General features: G+C 42.4%; 1 protein-coding gene across 3 annotated transcripts in view; it reads right to left on the bottom strand.

Annotated features, from left to right (window-relative positions):
- Positions 1-24,539, bottom strand: part of LOC119654874 (transcription factor collier) — a 177,982-nt gene that overhangs the window by 16,498 nt on the left and 136,945 nt on the right. For 2 of the 3 annotated variants that reach the window (XM_038060471.1, XM_038060470.1), the window contains exons 6-7: positions 12,542-12,623; positions 5,723-5,840 (exon numbers count right to left, since the gene is read on the bottom strand). In XM_038060471.1, coding sequence (XP_037916399.1) covers positions 5,723-5,840; positions 12,542-12,623 — 200 coding nt within the window. Of the gene's footprint in view, positions 1-5,659; positions 5,841-12,541; positions 12,624-24,539 lie in introns of all 3 variants that reach the window. The other variant, XM_038060469.1, reaches the window with a different exon arrangement.

Here is a 24,539-nt window from a genome sequence, read left to right as displayed (position 1 = left end):
TTTACTATTTGTTGACAAACTCGGCTTCCTTGTTCCACCCCCTGAACGTTGAGGTCTATCGATACTTTATAAGTACAGGGGTTTTGTCTATCCTTTTCATTTATCAGGATGGGTGATTTCGAGCTGTGTTTCGGGTATCTTATATGACATTTTTTGTTTATAAGCAATAAAAAAGGATAACAAGGAAAGGAAAAATATAAACGCCTTAGTGGATAGGTATACGCTGACCACCGTGTCTGGATGCTTGTGTTTCCACAAGGACGTTCGAAAGTGTGACGACTCAGAAGCTACATGGCATTTCGAAATGGATATACACTGGGAACGGATAGATATTAACCCTCGGAACTGGACTCCTCGGGTTCATATAAACAATTTCATCCCAGGCGATAGAATGTGAACGGAAATTCTGACAACGGGCGGGGGTAATCCTTATCGTCCTTTTGTTCGTATGCGTGGTTGTATTTCTGTGCTAGATTCGTGCGTGCAATGCGAAAGTGTGAAAAATCCATTGGATGAGTTTGTCATAGGAAATTGGTTCTGTTCTCCCATTAACTACATATTGAAAGTTGGCCACGAGCTAAGGCGTTCTTATTATGTTTCTCCTCTGCAAGCTCATTTCAGATACATGACGCTGTTCATTCATGGTAATTTTTTTATATGCTTATGTGTCCAAGTGTTTCGTGTCCTTTCTGTTGAGCGCATGGAAACAAATGATCATAATCGCATGTTTCGATAAGAAGTATTGTTTGGTTGGATAGGTTTCTGAAGGTTACTGTATCTTTTTGCATTTGTATGGTGTAGATACTCTATGAAGTACTGTATTATCCTGAAAGGGAATTGTACGTTTTCCCTTTAGTGGTCAAAGGGTAGTATAGGTTCCAGTGCGAATCGTGGATTGGTGCCCACGATGGAGCATAAAACCTGGGAAATGCCTGCTGAACCAACACCAACAGCTCTACTACCAAACCCTATCTCCACCTCCACGTGGTGACCGCTGGGAGAAGGATGAAGGCGAGTCTCCCGCGCCTAAAAACGGGACAAATTGTACCAACTGGTCCTCCAGGTTGGGGGTTGGGTAGGGCTGACAACCCTACACGGAAAACAACCTGTTACGAAGCCACAACAGGAGCCTCGGACTGGACGGATTATACAACGACGAACCCGGCAACGGCAACGGAATAACGATTTGCGCATTTTCTCATGGAACGTGCGCTCCCTGCACAGAGATGAAGCTGATGAGCAGCTAGCCGATACCCTGTCCCAATATAGGGCTGATGTAACAGCGTTACAGGAGATGCGTCGGACAGGGGCCGGTTTCCTGGAGAAGAGCCGCTACACCATATATTATAGTGGCCATACAGTAAACCATGTGCTCGGAGTAGGTTTCTTAGTCAGCGAAAAAATGAAACCTGCTATTATCGGCTTTGAAAACATAAGCGAATGGCTATGCACTCTGCGCTTGCGAGGCAAGTTTAGAAATATAAGCCTCATTAACGTTCACGCCCCTACAGAAGAGACTGCAGAGTCGGAGAAGCACACCTTCTACGAGGCAGTAGAACGAACCCTCGAAGCCTGCCCCAGATATGATATCAAAATCATACTTGGGGATTTTAACAGCCAAGTAGGGAAGGAGCCCATGTTCAGGCGATACGTTGGTTCCCATAGCTTACACGAAAAAACAAATGATAACGGACTGCGGATTATTCAATTAGCAGGGTCACACGAAATGGTTGTTGGAAGTACCTGGTTTGCGCGGAATGCGGCTCACAATCATACATGGGCCTCTCCAGACGGGACCACTTTCAACCAAATTGACCACGTGTTGATCGAACGCCGCCACCTCTCGGCCTTGATGAATGTCAGAACATATAGGGGGGCCAATATAGACTCGGATCACTATCTCGTTGGCATGGTGCTCCGAGCTCGAATAACAATACCACCTAGAATCCCCTCTGACAATCAGGTGAGAGTTAACACTGAAGCCATCCACAACACAGCCCTCCGTGACACCTATAAGAGGGAAATGGATGCCGCAATGACCGCAGTCAACAGAGGACCTGGAGACGAAGCATCAACAAATGATCTTTACAACCACCTGAAGAACGTTATCATGGATACGGCCACAAACATACTTGGCCCCAGCCGCAAAAGGAATCGGAACGGCTGGTTTGACGATGAATGATGCAGAAGCTAGCAACGGAACGGAAGAATGCAGCATACCGAGTAATATTGCATTCTCAAAGAACGCGGGCTCGCGCAGAGACTTATCACGAACTTCGTCGAGCGGGGAAGCGACTTCACAGACGGAAAAAGGAAGCCTGGGAAAACCAACAAGTCTGTGAACTAGAAAAGTATAGGGAGCAACCGCACCAGGCGCGGACGTTTTACCAACAAGTCAGCAGGATGAAGCCTTATACACCTCGATGCTCATCCTGCCGAGACAAAGAGGGAAATCTGATTTCCGACAGAATGGGCATATTGGAACGATGGGTTGAGTACTTTGATGAACTACTGAACAATCAGAACATCGGCGAGTTGGAGGTCCCGCCAACTGAAGACGACGGACAAATACTGCCACCACCAAGTTTAGGAGAAACAGTCCGTGCAGTTCATCGGCTAAAAAATCATAAGCCGCCAGGAGCCGATGGAATTACAGCCGAATTGGTTAAATATGGAGGCGACCAGTTACACCAAGTGGCTCATCAACTTGTGCTCAAGGTATGGGACAGCGAATCAATGCCTGACAATTGGCATTATCTGTCTCATACATAAAAGGGGAATATCACATAGTGCAGCAGTTATAGAGGTATCACGTTGCTGAGTAGCATCTATAAGATATTCTCCGCTATCTTGCTACGCCGGATAGCCCCATACGCCCAGAACATCATTGGCCCATACCAAAGAGGCTTCACTCCAGGCAAATCAGCAACAGATCAGATTTTCTCTCTGCGGCAAGCTATGGAAAACTGTTGGAATATGGACAACAGTTGCACCATCTATTCATCGACTTTAAAGCCGCCTATGATAGCATAGCGAGGGTAAAATTGTACACGGCCATGAGAGAATTCGGTATCCCGACGAAATTGATAACACTGACTAGGCTGACCCTGACCAATGTGCGAGGCCAGATAAAATCAGCAGGATCACTCTTAAGACCATTCGACATCAACAACGGTCTACGACAAGGGGATGCCCTATCATGCGTCCTCTTTAACCTGGCCCTTGAATATGTGATCCGTGATGCTGGTTTAAACGCAAGGAGTACGATCCTTTTTAAGTCCACCTAACTATTGGCCTATGCTGACGATATTGACATCATGGGAAGAACATGTTGGTTGTTGGCTGCCAACAGAGTCTATTCTAGCTTACAAAAACTGTTCCGCTCGAAACGTCTCACCATAGGGTCAAAGCTCTTGCCAGTCCTCATGTATTCCTCGGAAACTTGGGTTCTTAGCAAGAAAAATTGCGAACTCTTGGCCGCGTTCGAGAGAAGAATCCTCCGAAGAATTTTTGGCCCCCTACATGAGGATGGACGATTCCGTAGCCTTCACAATGACGAAATCTATGAGCGATGCCTTGACCGTCCGGTTGTGGATAAAATCCGGCTCAATAGGTTATGGTGGGCGGCTCACTTAATCCGTATGGATGAGGATGATCCCACCCGGAAAGTCTATAAGGGCAATATCTATGGTAGAAAAAGAAGACGAGGCAGACCCTGCCTAAGATGGAGCGATGGCGTAAGCCAGGACGCCAGACAGCTTTTAGGGATATCGAATTGGTGGACCTCGGCGCAAAACCGGGATGTCTGGAGTTCCTTATTAAGGTAGGCCTAGACCGGATACCGGTTGTTGCGCCGTTGATGATGATGATGAAGTTTTCGCTTTATTTGGAAAAATGCTTTTTGCAGTACTTATTTGACTGATGCAAGCGCTGAGATATATATCTTGGTTGACCTGTAGGGAACTTCTTGCTCTATTCACAGTTCTTGAAGGATATATCCTAATTATAGTCTTATTAACTGAGGAATCTCTTTACTTGCATAACAGTCTCTACAAATTATAGTGTTCCGTCAATGAGAAGAACAACCAGAAATGAATATTCCAATTCGAAAACCGAATAAAAGTTTGAAAATAATGGGTCTGAACTAGGTGTGTATCTATCGCAGGGCCGTGGTTTGTCTTCCTTAATAGAACTTGAAATTCATCTTGGCCCATCTTGAATGCTAATTTCAGATTTTCCCCTGTCAGCTCGACAACGCCAGCAAGTAAACGATAACAGGAATCAAATTAAAATTTTTACCTCGTAACCGAAGGAGCCTATGGAAAAGTTTCCTGAAATCCTGCGGTTGAGGGTCGGGGAATATATTTGTATATATAACAGATATAAGAAAGGCACGTTCCTCCCTGTGCCAAAATTGACTTTTAAATGTCGTCCTTTACGCCGCCATTATAGTGGCTACGAAAGGATACCTATAAAAAATCCTCTGTCTTTGAGGAAACCTACTCATCCTGCTGTTGTCTCAATAATGTACGAATCGCCGGAAAAACTGCTTGAACTTAATCGTCAATTGGTTTACCATAAATAACCGATTAGACTACGAGAAAGATACGATGTTTAAAAATCGGAAATAGAATTCCAGGACGCTAACGCTGACATTGAATTTCGGATCCTTTGGCATCAGTCCAACTTTAAATGGCTGCTCTGCGTACAAATTGTGCGGAAATAATTGGAAAGTACCTGAGATTTCAGGGTGGATGATATGCAACAATGGTAGAAGGAAAAATAGGAGAGGGTAAAGGCAATGCTCGCAGATTGTGACGACCCCAACGGAAATCAATGGGGTGGTTTCTTGGTTGACTCGCTGACTGACTAGATGAATTGGCGGAGGTAGAGGTGATTGCGTTCAAGGTTTTTGTAACTTTACAGCGAAGAAACGTGACTTAATTTGGATGTTCTTCGGAAAAGTTCCTTTTAAGCATTCTTTTACTGAGTGGTTGAACTTCTTCGACGCTGAAGTAAACTGGGGACGGGGGTGGTAATGTGGTTTAATTTTCTTCGACTTGGACTTTCTTCGACTGTGAGAGTGCATATCGATTTCAATGAAGTTAATTTGTTGGCGGGCGTGGAAGCGTGATTTGATTTTTTTAGATTCGTCCGAGTTAGAAATATGAACCAACACAACTGACAACTTTATTTGATATAACGAGGTTTACCCTCAAAAAATTGTTTGACAGCAAAAATATGAAAAATACGAAAGCTTGGAGTTTCATGATGACGAGGCTTTCTCTTTACTTAAATGTTTATTTTGTGCTATGTAATCTTTGATAATGTTTATGAATAAAAATGGTGTAAAGTTTGCATGGCGCATTTTAATTTATATACAAATGAGAGCTGTTATATGACTAGATCTGTAGGCACACAAGTTAACAGAATATACCGGTAAAAAAGGTAAACTAAAAAGTCTCTAATCAACGCCAATTGTAGTTTCTATAAAAATTGAACATTTAGCATCCTGATTGGATGGTGTCACAATAAAAATAACTAAATAAAATAAAAATAAATAAAATATTTTAATTTAAAAAAGGGATAATAATTTATTTCACTTTTCTTTTAGTTTTTTTTTTTTTTTTTGAAGAAATAAAATAAATTTGCTACAGACCGTCGTACGTACTGTCAGGCGCAAGGGGATGACCCGTAATGGCCAGGGGAGAATTGCCTGTACCTTCCGTTGCATCCATTCGTTTTGCTCGACGACCATGTTTAGAATTATTATGTACAAACATATTATCGGATATGGCTAGTAATGGTCCTTCGACGCTCACTTGTGTTGCAATCACAACCTGCAATTGTAAAATCACATTAAATTTCGTATTCAATTGAAATGGGGACAGATTTTTATGTTAGTTTGTTTCAAAGGATATTCTCTAAAATGGTAAAAAACCTATGGTTGGCATACTTCAGGCCTATATGTCTTATTTGCATAAACAACTTTCGGGAAACTTGTAAATTGTGGCGCATCGACGACACCATCTCTGCTGGTTCGCCAAAATATGCAGCTCACCACAGGACTTTCTGAGAAGTCTACACTGTTTCCATACTATTCTACGCTATATGTCTTTAGGCTGACGTCTCATCCGTTACTCTGGGATAGTGATTCTATTGGATGAGGTAGTCACCAGTAGAGCTGTCACCCTTTCTTAATTTATGACTTATCCATTATCATTTTCATCTTCTAATCAACACGTCTACTGGTATCAAATCCGTATGCCCGATCGTTTGAGATTGTGTTGCTTCAGAGTGTGATGACATGCTGGAAACAGATGTTAGAGAGGGCTAGGAGCTTTATGGTAGTAGTGTCGGCCCCTTTTCATATGCTTCTCATATATCCGGGGTGGTTCACTAGGTACCCGTGAGATTAGTCACATTCTCCCAAACGAACTCCTCGGTAAAACCAACGGATTCGCAACAATTCTTGAGTTTATCACAACTCACCGCCTTGACCTCAAACGTAAACGGTAAAAAATCAGCCGGACCTGACGAAATTCCTAATTACGTAATTAGGCAACTTCCCCGAGTCTCCATCAAATTTTTGCTGGCAGTATTTAATAACTGCATAAATAATGGCTACTTTCCCACCACCTGGAAAGTAGCTAAAATAATTGCGATCCGGAAAAAAGGCGGCTCTACTGAGCCTAAAAACTTTAGACCCGTATCATTACTATCCAACTTAGGCAAACTCTTTGAGAGAGCATGGACAATCGGGCTAGTCCAATATTGCAATCTCAAAGAGATTATACCGAACCATCAGTTCGGGTTCCGCAGCAAGCACGGAACTCAACATGCACTTAGCTACCTTCACGACACCGTCGTAGCAAGACTTAACGTCAATAATAAACCTACCGTAGCATGTGCATTAGACTTAGAAAAGGCCTTTGACTCCGTATGGGTAAACGGACTAATATACAAACTGATAGATCTTGAGCTCCCAATTCCGATCATTAGAATTGCACTAAGCTTCTTCAAAGATAGGTATTTCTACGTCAGCGTGGGGAATGAATTCTCCGATCTCTTGTCGGTAACATCGGGAGTACCGCAAGGATCCATTTCTGGACCCACCTTTTATAATATCTTCACGGCTGACGTCCCAACTCCCGAGCCCGGCACCGAACTTGTTCAATATGCCGATGATACTCTCATCTTCGCTTCAAGCCTCCACCCCAACAGGGCAGCCAAAGCGGTCGAGAGATACTTGAAAGACCTTGGCAAATATTACCTGGCATGGGGCATTAAGATTAATGAGGCCAAAACGCAATTCTGCACCTTCCGGAGGAAAGCTAGATACCTAGGTTCTAGAGGAATCCATAGAAAAGCTAAACGCTTGAAAATGAAGATCGGAAACACTATAGTGAGCAATTTCCAGAGCATTAAGTACTTAGGAGTTAAACTTCACGAACTCCTTAAGTTCAAGCCACATCTTGAGCTCGCTATCGGTAAGGCACGCGGTGCACTCAGTAGGATCTACTTTCTTCTTCGAAAGAAGGTAGGACTCAGCACCAAGGCCAAACTGACTCTCTACAAGACCCTGATCAGACCCATTATCTGCTATGGAGCGCCCACGTGGATCACTTGCTCCACCCGAACCATGTCCAAATGTGAGGCATTCGAACGCCGGATATTAAGGTACTGCACTGGTCTTTCCTATAATTGGAAAACCAAGAAGGTTGGAAAAAACGCCGAGGTATATCGGCGCGCCAAGGTACAACCTCTTCGAGAATTCGTTCTCAACTTGGTGGAACGGTTCTTCGAAAGAACGGAGAATCATCCAAATCCACTAATCCGGCAACTCTACCAACAGGGTAGCACCTTCCCATTGGCCAACTTCCTAAGGCCCTGCCAAATAGTGAGCGAAGCTCTTAAACCCGCCATCCTTTCCCTATATGATTCTCCCTGCCTGGTAGGGGTACATCGAGGCTAAGCACAAGACATGTAATGTGCTATTGTAAATAGTAGGTTAAGTAATTATTGTTAGAATAAGTTACATTAAGTTAGACTTAGTTAGTTTTAAGTATTTTAAGTAAGTAAGTGATGCCTTCTGGCGCTTTTAGTGCAAGCGCAGTCTTTGAAATAATGCAGATCAGTCAAAATAATTGTGAAGATTTATGTATTAAAAGTAATACAATTAAAGTAAAAATTTACACAGAAGGTCGGGTAGGCCAAACAATTGTAATAGCCACCCATTGAAATAAAGTTAAGTTAGTTAAGCTTAATATTTAAGCTAGAATGTAATTAATAATGTATTAGAAGTAAGCCACTATGAAAATAAAAAAAAAAAAAAAACTTAAAACTAAGGTACCCGTGTTTGACGACAGAAGACGCTCCTGAGGGAAGTTGATGTTATTGTCGCGTGGTGCCATCTGTCAAACGACGGCAAAACAAATTTCAGAGAGAGATTTCAGATTGATAGGTCAGTTTGAATTTGGCAGCCATTCGAGTAAGACGTGTTTCGTGATCTTCATTAAGATGGGTAAAGAGCAGTATTGTTCGGTAATTTGCTTTCTGTTTTTGGGTGGGAAAAATGCAGATGTTGTTTATGGGGACAGTTCGCCATCTATGACTACAACGAATTTAAACTTGGGCGAAAATCCGTTTTTGATGAGAAGCGACCAGGACGCCCGGCAGATGTGATTACCAAAGGTCTCATTCAAAAAGTCTATGACATGGTTCTCGCTGATCGACGAACGAAAGTTCGCGAAGAACCAGAGACCGTAGGTGTGCCAACCGAAACGGCAATTAATATTTTACATGATAAGCATGATAAGTTGGAGATGAAAAAATTGTCGGCTCGATGGGGTCGCGATTGCTCACGATGAACAACAAGCGAATGCGACTGTTAATTTCGAAGCAGTGTTTGAAGCAATTTAAGCGAGATCCCAAGCAGTTGTCATCGTTGATGAAATCTGGATTCTTCATTCTCATCAAAAACTAAAAAACAATCAAAATAATGGGTTTCTCCCGGTGAATCTGTTCCACAGAAGGCGGAGATGGTCTTATGGGCCGGTAAGGCCATGGCGACGATTTTTTGTGATGCGAACGGCGTCATCCTCATGGATTTTTTAGAAAAAGGAAGAACCACCTCTTGACAATACTACAGCAAATTATTGGACCGCTTCGACAAAAAATTAAAGCAGACACGACCGCATTTGGCGAAAAAGAAAGTGCTGTTTCAACACTATAACGCACCAGTACATTCATCTGGAGCTGTCGCATCCAAACTGAATGAGTTTCGTTATGAATTCCTGCTACTTCCAACACGGCTACTTATTGAACCTCCCCCGTATAAGCACACAGAGAACATTGTCTGGCTGATTGCTGGTCTAACGAACACCTGTCAACATTGTTCTTCTTGAAAGACTGAAATAAATGGAAGGAGGCCATACGCAAGGAGAGGGGGTGGGAGGTTGCTAGTTTAAACCCCTTTCATTGGAGTTGTGCATGGCAATTCAAATGAGACAATGAACAACTTTTTTTTTAAATTCAGATCCTCGCAATAGCTCAATTCAAAGGTAACATAATGTAGGCGAGAACGCGAGAAATGGAGTAGGGAGGGTATAAGTGAAAATTTCGAGGAAAGTTGGTAATTCCCCGGACAGGGCCTCACCATTGGCAAAAGGGGACGAATCGGCACTTCCCAAACCCGACCAATGGACAAGGTGGGCGGCAAAAAGTCGCAAAAAGAAAAAAAGGGGAATCCTTCCAAAAATAACAATTATTTCTAAAAAGGTAGATACCTCCTTGGCCGGCATTCTTCTGAAAGTGAAGTGAAGTGAAGTGGATCCTAAACTGACAAGCTTCGTGTGAGCTGTATTAGGGGCTCCCAGAGAGTGTATCTAATTTTAGACCGGGTATTTCTCGCCGCCAGGTGAAAAAGTGCTAGGTGAGCAAGCAGAAGTGAAATTTCGGAAACAAAATATGACAACCGTGGGTTAGGGGTTCGGCGCGGTTACTTCACGAGATAATGTCTGTGTTACGCTAAGGGTATAATTAACCACTTGAGAAGTATGGAAAAGGGGCCCATTTTTTCAAAGATCGTACTGGAAATCCACCGTGCATATTGTGTAAAGGAAAAGAGGGGGTGGATGACTAGCTAAATGAGGTTAATACAACTCAATCTCAACCATTGCAAGGCAGTTCAAGACCTCTTCTAACAAACCATTTGAGAGTGGAATGTGGACGTCGTGACAACCTGCGAACCTTGTCGAAATTGCGGTAGTGTTACGTGGCAGAATGATACATCTGGGAATGCGACCTTATGGGTATACAGAAGGCAAGCTATGCGAGAAACAATGGCAAATCTGGGAGGGGCTTTGTAAGGGCAAATGTCAACGGCGTCCACATTTACCTCTACTTCGCTCCTCTTTGTACGACAGCAGCGTAATATGAGGAGCTGCTAGAAAGATTGGTGTTGGACGCGAGAGATCATAGCCTTAAAATTATTACGGGCTATTTCAACGTGGCTTTAGAACGCCATCCGGGAAAGTAAGCAGGATTGCTGCAGGCAGCAAGTAGGAACCCGCTGCCTACAAGGATGAAATGATCAAGAATCGTGTGCAAAAAGCGGCGATTAGTCCGAGCTTCACACCAAAGTAGCGCAACTCACCAGGAATCGAAATGCACCAGCCTCAGTGGCTTGCTTACCTGTTAGTAGCAGGTTGACAGCCGCGAGGCCGGCCGTAAAAATAATGAAATTCACAAATCATCGCAAATGGCGTGCCTGCGACTTTTGAAAATAATCACCACAAAACGAAAAAAGTGGATGTCAGTCAACAGTTTAATATCTTCCTATCGCCTCATCCGTCCTTTAGAAATTATGGGGAAGGTCTTGGGGGTGATATATAATATAAGAGGTTGCTTCCGTTCGTCTAGCTTGCTAGTGGTCTTTGGGAGCGGGAGTATGAGTTTCGGCGAGCCAGGTCTACTGTCGATGGGTCTGGCTTGGCAGACATAGGCCATTGGTAAGCACTGCGCGGTGATGGTACTAGGTATCAAGGATGGCGTTAACTCAGCCACAGGCTCCCTAATTTAACTGGATGCCGCTGGTTACTTAGCTTGGATAATCAAGAGTTACTTCTCGAAAAGATTTCTTTGATACGAGACAGATGACAGACTGGAAGAATAAAATGTTCCTCAAGGTTCTGTATTGGGCCCCCTGCTGTAAAATATAATGTTTGATGGAGTGCATGGTCTTTGGTGTGTCAAGGAAGGTAAAGTTGATTGGTTTTTCACTGGACTTGGTGGTGGTGGTAGTTGCGAAACATTCAGAGGACTTAGATTTTTATGGAAGTGAAACCACTCATGCTATCAAAGCAAATGTACTTGGTATACGAAAAGACTGAAGCGATCCTTATTACTAATTGCAAGAAAAAAATGCTGTCAAAATCAGGGTTGGTCTTCTTAGAATCAACCATTAGGTACCTAAGGCTAATGGTTGATGCCAAGTTGGGTTTCAAGGAGCACTAGAACTATGCACGAGAAAAGGTAGCAAAGACTAGTTCATCCCTAGCATGGATGATGCATAGTATTGGACGGCCTAAATATAGTCGTCAGCTGTTTATCGAAGGGGTGCTGAAATCCATTCCGCTATACGTGGCACCTGTCTGGGTACGAGCAATGGAAAACGCGGTGCACTGGAGAAGGGCGAGTTCGATATTCCGGTCAATCGTGCTAAGGCTGTGCAGCGCATATAGGACCTTATACGGTGAGGGATTGTATGCCATCGCGGAATGGACTCCCTTCGATCTTCTACTGAATTTACCAGTGAGAATCTCACAGATTGCTACAATCTGCAGAGTATTTTAAAGATTTTTAAGCCCATACATAAAAAAATAGGAGTATCTTCTTATTAATTGCGAATACTCTCGTTCGAGCAACCACTATATTTCAGGAATCAATTGTTCCTTTTATCAGTTTGCAAGGTGAAGACAACACACTGATGAGATTATGAACAAACATTTATTTTGTAGTCAATAAAAGGAAATACTTTCCTCAACTTGTTTATTTGTAGATATTAATTAGTTGTCAATTTGGATTTTTAATTGATAATTGTTAGTGTTATTTCTGAGAATCATGCTTCTGTTATTTCAACAAAAAAATTTATGTAACAATGTTGAAAAAGGTTTCAGGGTGTCCTTTTTCAAGAACTTAGCGAACATTTACACCCGCTGCGTTACAGGTAGCACTAAAGATACGAAACGCATTATAATTATGCATTTATGCGATTCTAAGTTCTTGTGTTTCTCTCATATCCACTGACTTCTAAGGTCACCTCCTTGCGGTAGCCCTAATGTTGCAGGTGCTAATCAACTATTGTTTCTGATAAACCAGACTATCGGCCCTTGGAGTTTAACGAAAACAGGTCTCTAGAGAGATTCAGCCATGTTCCGAAATCTTAAAAGTATCTTTTTCGCAATTTTTGTACTGAAGTTTTCATTTTTACTTAAGCTAATTAAGTGATAATTTTTCAATATTTTTAAAGAGTACATACCTGAAATCGGCGCATATCACGTGGATTCCCCGCATTTTTTAGGCAATTTTGATTGCATTTCAAAAAGAATTTGAGGAAGAATCTGGAAAAATGCAAAAAAAGGATGTTAGTATACCTAAATATCTATAAAATATGAGATATTATTTTAAAATCAATGAAGTTTCGTTTTCGGTTCCTTTCGAAACCAACAATTTGAGAAATGAGTATAACAGACGAAGTGCACGATCTCATTACGTAGTCCTTTTTTTAGTTGCCTTACTTACAAAGATACCAAGGATATATCATATTATCCGGTACATTCCACCGGAATTAATTTCATATCAAATACTTCCGATTAAATTTACACTAGGAAAAATTAAGTCATAGTCCAAGGAGCATTGAGAAAGTAACCCCTGCCGAGTGTGTTTATTCTACCCGCTAAGAGGGTGTTTTGTAGTTCCTGTAGAAACACAGAATAAAATATGATGTACATAGGCATGAGCCCTGAGGGCGGACATCTGTTCGAATGTCAATAATCCGACCGCATGCACGAGATTATCGAACGGCTTGCTCCGGTTTCAATTTGATATGGCGTGGTAGTGCCATATCAGCTTCCTAACCGAATTCCACCCCGGAGCTGGGAGGAATGGATAGGGTAAGAAGTGATTCCTGCTTGAGTGTTGGGTTTTGCGTAAAATAAGGGCAGACACCAGCAACTAGTCAAGTTATAGATCCGCATCTCGAGGCCTAATCAAATTTTACACAATTATTACAAGGCAACACGCAGAGCGGAGGCAGTCGCCTTTTTGTGCCTTCTGGCCAATAACTCTTGAGGCTATTTGAGCACTTGCTAAGTGGATAGTCTTTAGCGTATAAAATAAATTTGATCCAGTTGAAAAAGCTAATTACGCTGATAGCGACCACTCAATATTGACACATATGCCGATAAGTAGAGGATAGTTCCCAGCTATTTTTGCATTTGTTCATAGATTCAGATTGTAATATGAGAATGGGAGATAATTTGTTAACCCCGTGAACAGCATGAATGAGTGAAATCAGATCGATGAAGCAAATCCATTTTCATATGTACATATGTCGTAGGTAGCCTTAGTATCATGCACTCTATTCAGGAGATTTTTTTACTGGAACACTATAGAATATCGGATGCAGTTAAACGCAGTTATAGAGCCTGCTGCACCTATAGTTTTCCATTCAAGTGAAGTTTTGTTCAGACCAACCTCAATTTATGTATTTCAAAAAGCGAGAGATGATGGGCAACAACATTACTGAACTGCCATTAAATGCTATTTATTATAAATTACAAATTAAAGTAGGGGTTGTTTCCAACCTGAAGATTCTGCTCTTTCACTCATAATGAATAGTAATGTGTTCCCCAAAGGATGCTCAATATTCAGTTTCAGTGTATGTAAATCCTAAGCATGAAGGGTTAATAAACATTATAGACAGCTTCGAAAATGGAAATACCAAATCGGATCACATATCACACATCAGACTATCAATAGAGACAATTCCAATCTCATTCTCATTTTCAAAAAAAAGGCCAGATGGTTTTTCTGACGACACAGGAAGGCATATCAGTTAACAGGGCGTTAAAATTACTAATAACTTATTTCACGAAGAATTTAGCTAAGTGTCTGGTTACATGCAGACCTTCCAGAGGGCTGCATCATGGATCCATCCACTTCGGGTTTTTTTTTTTTGATGCTTCCACTCTGAACGAAATGAGGTTGCGGTAATCGTAATCGAACTTGTTGACTTGATATTTCATCGTGAATGAGGCAATTTGTTGTTATGTGACTCCTATTTGTACACAGATTAGTCATTAAGGTCCCATTAAATCAGCTTGATACCAAGTGGTTGCATGATAGGTTTCGATGTCATGGTGAAGTTCAACTAGGACTACTTGAACGAAAAGGTGGCTGTGATGAAATTTGTCCATCATAAGATTGAAGTTTTTCAAGAAATTTTGAAATATTAGATGGAAAAGGTGTCGAAATATTATGACTTTGTGTTAGCGGATGTCCTTTATTACTTAAGGGTGAGTGGTAAGATGCTAAGAATTTTGAAACATGGACTTTAAGGAAGAAGGCCTCGGTCATGTCATTGCAAACAAAACCCATAATGAGAAGTGGAATAATTTTGTCTCAGCAAAGTGAGTCCTACGATTCTTCACTTTGTCAGGCGATAATTTTAATATTAAAAGCATCCTCGGGATCAAAGGATTTCATTTGCAATTTATTAGATCTGATCTGTCTGACGAGATTCCAATCTAATCTCTGAAGCGATTGCGCACAACGTTAATAAAGTTGATGAATTGCCTGAATGTCTAATGCAATAGATCGTCGAAAAATCAGGAGTGGGTATACTTAGGGGTTGCTGAGAATGTTTAGTTTAAGGACCAATTATGACCATTTGAAGGCAAGTGTGATGTTATATTTTGCGGATTATTTCATTACATGTATTATATCATAGTATGGTATTGTGGGATTATCTTTCACATGGTAAAGTTGAAATCCTGAAATATTGGATAGATGCAAGGGTTTATGCCGCAAAATAAATATATATAAATAGGGACTCGCAATTTGGTCGAAGTGGCTGATTCACAATTGGTACCGTTTCCGACTGACGCACGAACAAACCTCTCAAACCCCAAGTTTGCCGTAGGTTCATTATGCTAGTCTGCTTTTGTGGCTCTAAGTGCTGGTCGACTGCTAAAAATAATGAACGGCGCCTCGCTTTTATGGAGGCGAAGATATTACTTCGAATCAGTGGCATGAAATGCTATGATAACAATCCAAATGAGGGCAGACGTCCACGATCAATATGGGGTTGCACCTATTGAGGAAATATTGTGAAAAAGGTGTCTACGATGGGATAGTCATGTAATGTCCACTGTTGACAACTCACTAACTTAGATTGACCTAATCATCGAAACAATTCAAAGAATGACCAAAACAGTGAATTATTAGGTGGGAACTCAAGAGCTTCTAGATTTCATTTGGATTAAACCTATGAACGAAAAAAGTGGCGAACTTGATCTACTGGAGCGCGCTACCAAACGAAACAAAGGTTGAGGAATTTTCTCAATATAAGTTTTTAGGGCTCAGGAAATGTCTACCATGTAAATCCGGCGATAATCATTGGAAAGTTATAAACTTCTTTTCCACGGGTCAGAAAGTGGCAGCGACGGACTGGCCTCTCCACTGCTAAAACAAGACCATTTGATGTTCGTTGGTGAAATTATCAAGATTAGCCCCGTCTCCAGCGTGCTGATACTGGATAAGTGACCAAATCGTTGATTGCTGGTTGTGAGTATTTGTTATTAATAAAAATCTGACCTTAGAGCGTTTTAGTATAGTTTTACAATTAAAACTAGAAAATCAAACCCAAAGCACTGATAAACCCAGTAGTCGCCGAAATATGCATATTTACAGACAATAAAAAATTTTAATAAATGAGGAAATGATTTTGAATTTTTTATTTCTATTTATTTCATCGTTTTTGAAATAAAGGGTTTTCTCGCCAAATTCAAAGGGTGTTAACCCGCTGGTTCGCTCTGGTCCAATCTATAAATGAGGGGATAGACTAAAGGGGCGTTTACATGCATTTAGGTAGAAACTTCTATTAAGCTGTGTTCAATAATTTTCGGTCATCGGCGGGCGGAGTAGAGAGAAAATCCAGTCCCGGGGTGAAATAATACGAGCCTGAGGGGAAAATTATATGGACACCCTAATGGTCCTTTTTTCACTGAAATTTATATCCTGGGCCTCCGAGAAAATTTTGGGTCCGCAGGAAGCCTCTCCTTTCCACCGTCAGGTCTGGTCGTCAGAGATACCACACTTGCATTATAGTTAAACACAACTACTTTGGGCTTTTTTTGGGCTTTGGATACTGATTAGTGAACTGCGTTAGGACACCAATTTTAATAGAGGAGGAGGGAAAGGAGGAAGATTTGGAGAAAATTTAAGCACATTTCGATGAAACGACAGCGTTTGGGCTTAGTTTTGGTTGATGTGCTACGCCTCATTTAGGAATTTCTAGTCCACATGGTGATGTTGAGACACTCCCTAAAGTTGTCGTTTTACCATAAGGTGGTTCATGTAGGTAGCATTGGCTTTTATGATACCTTTCTAAGTATCAGTGCAGAAGCACTCCTTGGGCTTTCTTATTGAAAATAGCATGTGAACTGTGGTTGCTTCCAACTGGACCCAGCGCAAAGTTGCATATAATAGCTGAAATATTAATTGAATGCAGGATAATTTGTTATTTCAATATTGTATCATTCAAGGGTTGTGCTTGCGGTTACAAGCTCAATCTGAGCGTGAAGGGAGCCATCACTTCAGAGTTTGAGTTTCCCGTCATCGATAAAATTAGATTCAACATGTTGTGTTTAATTGAAATGGACCTCTTCTGCTTATCAGCCCGGGGTTCCAGGACATTTCATAGTTAAATTTTGGCCCGAAACTGCAGTTGGTACGACTCTTCTTCTTTTTTCTTTTCTTATTTGGTCTAAGAGTAGCCACAACGTACGGAATAAACCCAGACGAGGCTGGACGCTGCCCGTACAGCGGGAAAAGAAGCTCCAAGGTGCAAGGTGCGGTACATAGTATAAACTTTTTGGCGCAACGGGCACGCACTATCAGCTTTCCATATAACATTTTGACGCAACGGCATCGGGTCCCTCGACAAGTGCGGGGTATATTGGTACTAGCGAAAGTGATTACCTAGACATGATCTGAATGAGCAACCTCCAGAGCTGGCGTTAGATCAAAAGTTCGCGGAGAAAGTTACTAAATGTATTGGCCCCTGCGAAACGCAGCACAACCTTACCTAACAATTTATTACCCTTTGAGCCGGACTCATGACCTGACAGATACCGGCAAAAAAGGCTCGATCCTCTCATATCCCGGAATTATCGGCTAATGCCAAAAACTCTGGGCCAGTTAAGCATGATGATCACTACTATGTCAATACTACTGGCTCCTCTATCTTTTCTCAGGTACGTCCATTGCCATCACAGAAGCTTGTATTTGCGCGAAAAGAGTTGGAAAAATTCCTTACGCAGAGTATTTGCAGCCCTTCAGAAAGCGGTTGGTCTTCGCCAGTCCACATGGTCTTTAAACTCAACGGCAAATGAAGACCTTATGGCGATTGCAGACATCTAAGTGTCCACACTATTCCAGTTCGATGCCCCTTCCCTTTGGTTAACAATTTTGCGCATTCTCTCGCAAAATGCCGTATTTTTTCAATCTTGGATTTAATCAAAGCATATTCTTGTAGCAAGAAACGTGGTAAGAAAGTTGTTCATATTGCTTTTTTGGCAATGTCCTCAGTTCCGAAAAAGGCAATACGATAATTTTTTACAACGTTCCTTGCCCAAGGTGGCCTATCATCAATCAATCCTCAACGATTATCGGTCTGGGCGGAAGAATCCTGCTTGATTGTGTGGTCTTCAGAAACTTTCCAAGCGTTTGAGCCACCTGTGGTGGTGGAGCTACGTTTCTGGTATTCCGTCAGTATAATGTACCTCTAGCTGTAGTGTTAATGTCTTAGACATCGTTGTAGGGGCTGTCCTTGGCAAAAGGTGAACCAAGTCTGGCAGTCGGAAAGCTTTTTGTCCAAATAATTGAACCGTGCTCAACGAAACTACAGCACATGTGATGGTGAATTATTAGCCGCGTATCTTCGGCACCTGAGCTATATCAGCCAGTACTCTTCCGACATTCAACGCCTGTTTGGAAAAGATAACGTAGTTGTCGATGCTGTGCCGCTTCCACTGTTATATATGTCGTTTTGCCCGGCTTGTTTTTTAGTAAGAAAAAGAAAAATAAAATAAAAGACTATATTTTTTTCAATGTCGAATAATGGTTTTTATTTCCCATTTCAAGGACCAGTCGACCTCTTCCTGGGTGACTTTATAGTTTGTGTCACGTATTGCAGAGGTCAAAATCCCCATCACCGTCGATTTTCCGGAAATCGTGGAGGCAAATAAGGGCAACACAGTTCTTCAGAGCTTTAGGACCAACTCCAAATATATATTTTGAAGTTTCCTATCTTCGATTCAATGTCTAGTATGGTATATACTCCGAGACCTTCGACATGGGATCAGGGCCATATATTCCCGTCGATTCCCTCAAAGAAGTATTCAATACTGTGCATGAGAACGAATCGGTTAGTGACCACAAAATATTTCTGGTTGTCCATGAACAAGGACATGAATACTTGGACCAGCCAGTCCATCTCTTGCCAGAATTGCAAGACTACGAAACATGTGAGGAAAGAGGTTCTCTCTCGATATAATCGGCCTTTTGCGAGCCGAACACGGTTTTACAGTTGATAGTTAGGTTTACCTTGAAAGATATTACTGCGCATCCTGCGAAAGAACCTGAGACTCCCCAACGACCCTTATTCGACATTAGGTCGGGTCTTAACACCTTTGGATTGTTGCGTCTGCTCAAGGATGCAGTGTAGAAGCTGAAGCTGTCATCAGTTGCCAACCAAGCTAAAAACAGGGCTGACTTTTTAAACCCTTCAACCAGGTAGGCGATAAATCCAACACACTTCGAGCAATCACTTAAGCCAATATATTTTTAACCCTGCCCTAATCAGGGAAGTTAGATCCCATTTTCCCTACGAGCGAAAACAGTTTTATTATGATAATAATTAATGCGTATTTCAGGCACCAGTTATGTCTTCTTCAGTACACTGTCAAGTTGAGAGTGCACTGAAGAAGGACGCATCATTCATAAGGGTCCCAGATCTCTGCTGAAGTTCCCACTCGGTGATTTGATGTATCTGGAAGGTACACTCAGTGAATTTAGGCCAACTACTTTGTTTCTCTTGATGGTGAGGGGTAAGACAATAACTGATGCTAATGACATACAAGTTTGAATAATTGATCTTTGGATTGAAAAAAAAAGATTGAAGGTTTGTCGATGAGTTGAAAGATGTCAGGACACCAAATTTGACAATTCGAAATTCTTTCTCATTTGGGGCCTTTCCTTTTTCTGTTGTATATATATTTACTACGCAACAAAAAAGTCAACGAAATAACCGTCTTTTCCTTTCTTTGGACAATATACATCTGGAATATTTTCATCGGAATCAACCTCATTATTAACCTCATTCAATATATTTCGTGCCTTAAATTATCTAGAATTATCACCTAGATGTTGTCATTCAAGAACATTTACACATAATTGTACAAGTTCACCCTGGTTTATGCGCCGAAATATATTTATGTGTTTATTGGATCTGTTTATTTCTAATGATCCTTCTTTATAGCCTCCAGAAGAAAATTGTTGACATTTTTGATTTTCACACGCGTCATTTATGCATGTGTTAATCGTAACTCTCAATCGGAACGACTAAGGGAAAATTTCCTGAAAATTTCCACAAACTATTTGGAAAATTGTTTAGGTAAAATTAATGCATATGTATGTACACACAAGTCCCTTATGTTGTTTGGTTTATCCCCAAGCGCCATAAATTACTTTAGAGTCAATAATTCAGAAATCATAGGGCGACGGAGATGTAATGAAGGAAATAATAGATACCGTCAGCCATAACAGCAGATTCAGCGAGGACCCTCATTATGTCGGTGGAAGCATATAGATACGTTTCTTACACCTTGAGTGTAACATACACATGTGCTCGGCTCATTTTCCGAGTCCTCACAAACGTACGATTATACTAATTTCGAGGAAAATTGTATCACAAATTTGTCAATATTCAAATTAAGGTTGATGTCAAGTGAGTGAATTATGACGGTTCTCGAGAACAGGACGAACACAAGAAGCATGATTGTTTGTCATAAATGTTCTCGCGAAGGGAGGAGATCGTAATTTGGTGATACCAATCCTGAAATGGTAAATTTTAGAGTATCCTGGTGTCAGCGAGACAGAATTAAACTCTTGCTTGCACCTAGTATATGCAGGGGATTGCTGGAAAACGGGATAAATTTAAGGATATCATACCAGGCGAAATGTCCTGAGTTATTACAATAAAATTTGTGCTGAGTTTGGGGCAGTTTATGCGCTATTTTATGTTGTGATTTTTAACGTTTATGATCTTACATTTATTGGGAGTGACTTCGGAAAATCCGGGCAAGTGAACGGGAAATTTTTAAAGTCCATGGATACATTATCGTTCAATTAGATACAATGTGAGGTGCTGATGGAGATTCAGCTATTTCGTCATCCTATAAAATTGATTTTTATGTTTTATGTTTTTATTAGAATGTACTGTCATCAGACAAGGAAGGCTTCAAGGAATTGAAAATTTATGAGACTGCACATGATAAGTGGTGATAAAGCTTTGCTTCAAGCGTACTGTCAGCTTATCTACTTTTCAGTCATTAACTCCGCCATGCTATTAACATAGCATGCTTGGTCCCAAGCCCAAGTAAAGGAGGAGGGTTTTAAGCAACGTACTCTGTACTATCCTCAGTAAAACAAAAATAAAATGCTGAGATCAGGGAAAGAGATAAATAGAGTATAGTTGGAGTTATTCTACTATGCTAAATCCTACCTGACCTCTCTTGATGACAGGTCCTACGACAGGCCGACCAAGAAAATGCATACAATGTCGTTCCAAACATGATGATCGGATTGAGTCTCAAGCCTTGGAGAAATGCTAGGGCATCCACCTCAGTCGACGCGGCAGGACGAGCCCCGGTCCTGTCGAGAAATGGGCAAGGGTTCCTGACGCATGGACGACGTCAGGACTTAAGCAAGTTAGTCTGAACAAAACAAACAAAACAAATACGTGTCTTCACGCTAAATGTTGGTACCCTAACTGGAAAGACGGAGGAACTCAGAAGAGCCCTTCGGAAAAGGCGCATTGATATCTGCGCTCTGCAAGAAACCTGATGGTCTGGTGCCGAAAGCTGCGATATTGAACGAGAACGCGGTAAAAATGGCTATAAACTTCTCTATTTTGGTAACCCACACATTCAATATGGTGTTGGCATTGCCATCTCAGAGGGTTTCCGTGGTGCCATTAAAGAAGTCGAACGATTTGATGATCGGCTGATGAAGCTCACCATTATATCAGCTGATCGAACTATTCACTTTTTCACCGCAAACGCACCACAGACAGGTCAACCTGATGCCGAGAAAGATGCCTTCTGGCAACTTCTCGATGAAAAGACTTGTCATGTGCCTGCTGACGACTATGTTATTATTGCTGGCGACCTTAATGGTCATGTGGGTGAAAAGGCAGACGGTAACAGGTGCCATGGGGGAAAGGGATTCGGAGCGCGCAATGAGGGTGGCGAGCGTATAATCGATTTTGCGGACACCCATGACTTTGTCCTTATGAATACATGGTTCATCAAACGATTGTCTCATCTTCCTACATTTTATAGTGGAAACAGTAAAACGCAAGTCGACTATCGACGCCAACATTTTACCATCGTCACTGATTGCAAAGTCGTTCCCTATGAGACCATCGCACCTCAACATCGGCCGTTGATTGCCGTCCTGCGAATTAAGCCACCGATAAAACTGCGTGAGGAACGCACTGGCTCGCGGCGCATCAAATGGCGGCGATTTGGTGAGAAGAAAGAAGAAACGATATTACTCATACGATTGCCGACCATTACGAATGTAGAAGAATCGTGGAACCAAATGAAAGACAGGATCCACAAAGCAGCCTCTGCAACCCCCGGGGTCACCAAGCCGGGTAAGCGGTACATCAACCGAAATACTTGGCTTTGGAATGATGATGTTGAAATTAAGGTCCGTGAAACGGACCACTGGGAGCTCTTTCTTGACGAAAAGCTGCAGACGGAGAAGGATGAAGGCGAGTCTCCCGCGCCTAAAAACGGGACAAATTGTACCAACTGGTCCTCCAGGTTGGGGGTTGGGTAGGGCTGACAACCCTACACGGAAAACAACATGTTACGAAGCCACAACAGGAGCCTCGGATAGGACGGATTTCAAAACGACGGACCCGGCAACGACAAAGGAACAACGATTTGCGCATTTTCTCATGGAACGTGCGCTCCCTGTACAGAGATGAAGCTGATAAGCAGCTAGCCGATACCCTGTCCCAATATAGGGCTGATGTAACAGCGTTGCAAGAGATGCGATGGACAGGGACCGGTTTCCTGGAGAAGAGCCACTACACCATATATTATAGCGGCCATCCAGTAAACCATGTGCTCGGAGTAGGTTTCTTAGTCAGCCAAAAAATGAAACCTGCTGTTATCGGCTTTGAAAGTATAAGCGAACGGCTATGCACTCTGCGCTTGCGAGGCAAGTTTAGAAATATAAGCCTCATAAACGTTCACGCCCCTACAGAGGAGACTGCAGAGTCGGAGAAGGATACCTTCTACGAGGCAGTAGAAAGAACCCTCGAAGCCTGTCCCAGATATGATATCAAAATCATACTTGGGGATTTTAACAGCCAAGTAGGGAAGGAGCCCGTATTCAGGCGATACGTTGGCTCCCATAGCTTACACGAAAAAACAAATGATAACGGACTGCGGACTATTCAATTAGCAGGGTCACACGAAATGGTTGTTGGAAGTACCTGGTTTGCGCGGAAAGCGGTCCACAAACATACGTGGGCCTCTCCAGACGGGACCACTTTCAACCAAATTGACCACGTGTTGATCGAACGCCGCCACCTCTCAGCCTTGATGAATGTCAGGACATATAGGGGGGCCAATATAGACTCGGATCACTATCTCGTTGGCATGGTGCTCCGAGCTCGAATAACAATACCACCTAGAATCCCCTCTGACAATCAGGTGAGAGTGAACACTGAAGCCATCCACAACACAACCCTCCGCGACACCTATAAGAGGGAAATGGATGCCGCAATAACCGCAGTCAATAGAGGACCTGGAGATGAAGCATCAACTAATGATCTTCACAACCACCTGAAGAACGTTATCATGGATACGGCCACAAATATACTTGGCCCCAGCCGCAAAAGGAGTCGGAACGGCTGGTTTGACGATGACGCGCAGAGACTTATCACGAACTCCGTCGAGCGGAGAAGCGACTTCACAGACGGAAAAAGGAAGCCTGGGAGAACCAACAAGTCTGTGAACTAGAAAAGTACAGGGAGCAACCGCACCAGGCGCGGAAGTTTTACCAACAAGTCAGCAGGATGAAGCCTTATACACCTCGATGCTCATCCTGCCGAGACAAAGAGGGAAATCTGATTTCCGACAGAATGGGCATATTAGAGCGATGGGTTGAGTACTTTGATGAGCTACTGAACAACCAGAACATCGGCGAGTTGGAGGTCCCGCCAACTGAAGACGACGGACAAATACTGCCACCACCAAGTTTAGGAGAAACAGTCCGTGCAATTCATCGGCTAAAAAATCATAAGTCGCCAGGAGCCGATGGAATTACAGCCGAATTGGTTAAATATGGAGGCGACCAGTTACACCAAGTGGTTCATCAACTTGTGCTCAAGGTATGGGACAGCGAATCAATGCCTGACGATTGGCAGCGAGGCATAATCTGTCTCATACATAAAAAGGGAGATATCACACAGTGCAGCAATTATAGAGGTATCACGTTGCTGAGTACCATCTATAAGATATTCTCCACTATCTTGCTAGGTCGGATAGCCCCATACGCCCAGAACATCATTGGCCCATACCAAAGAGGCTTCACTCCAGGCAAATCAGCAACAGATCAGATTTTCTCTCTGCGGCAGGCGATGGAAAAACTGTTGGAATATGGACAACAGTTGCACCATCTGTTCATCGACTTTAAAGCCGCCTATGATAGCATAGCCAGGGTAAAACTGTACACGGCCATGAGAGAATTCGGTATCCCGACGAAATTAATAAGACTGACTAGGCTGACCCTGACCAATGTGCGAGGCCAGATAAAAGCAGCAGGATCACTCTCAAGACCATTCGACATCAACAACGGTCTACGACAAGGGGATGCGCTGTCATGCGTCCTCTTTAACCTGGCCCTCGAGAAGGTGATCCGTGATGCTGAGATGAATGCAAGAGGTACGATCC

This window comes from Hermetia illucens, chromosome 4 (assembly GCF_905115235.1).
Source record: "Hermetia illucens chromosome 4, iHerIll2.2.curated.20191125, whole genome shotgun sequence".
Classification (NCBI taxonomy): Eukaryota; Metazoa; Arthropoda; class Insecta; order Diptera; family Stratiomyidae; genus Hermetia; species Hermetia illucens.
This window is presented reverse-complemented; position numbering and strand designations above follow the sequence as displayed.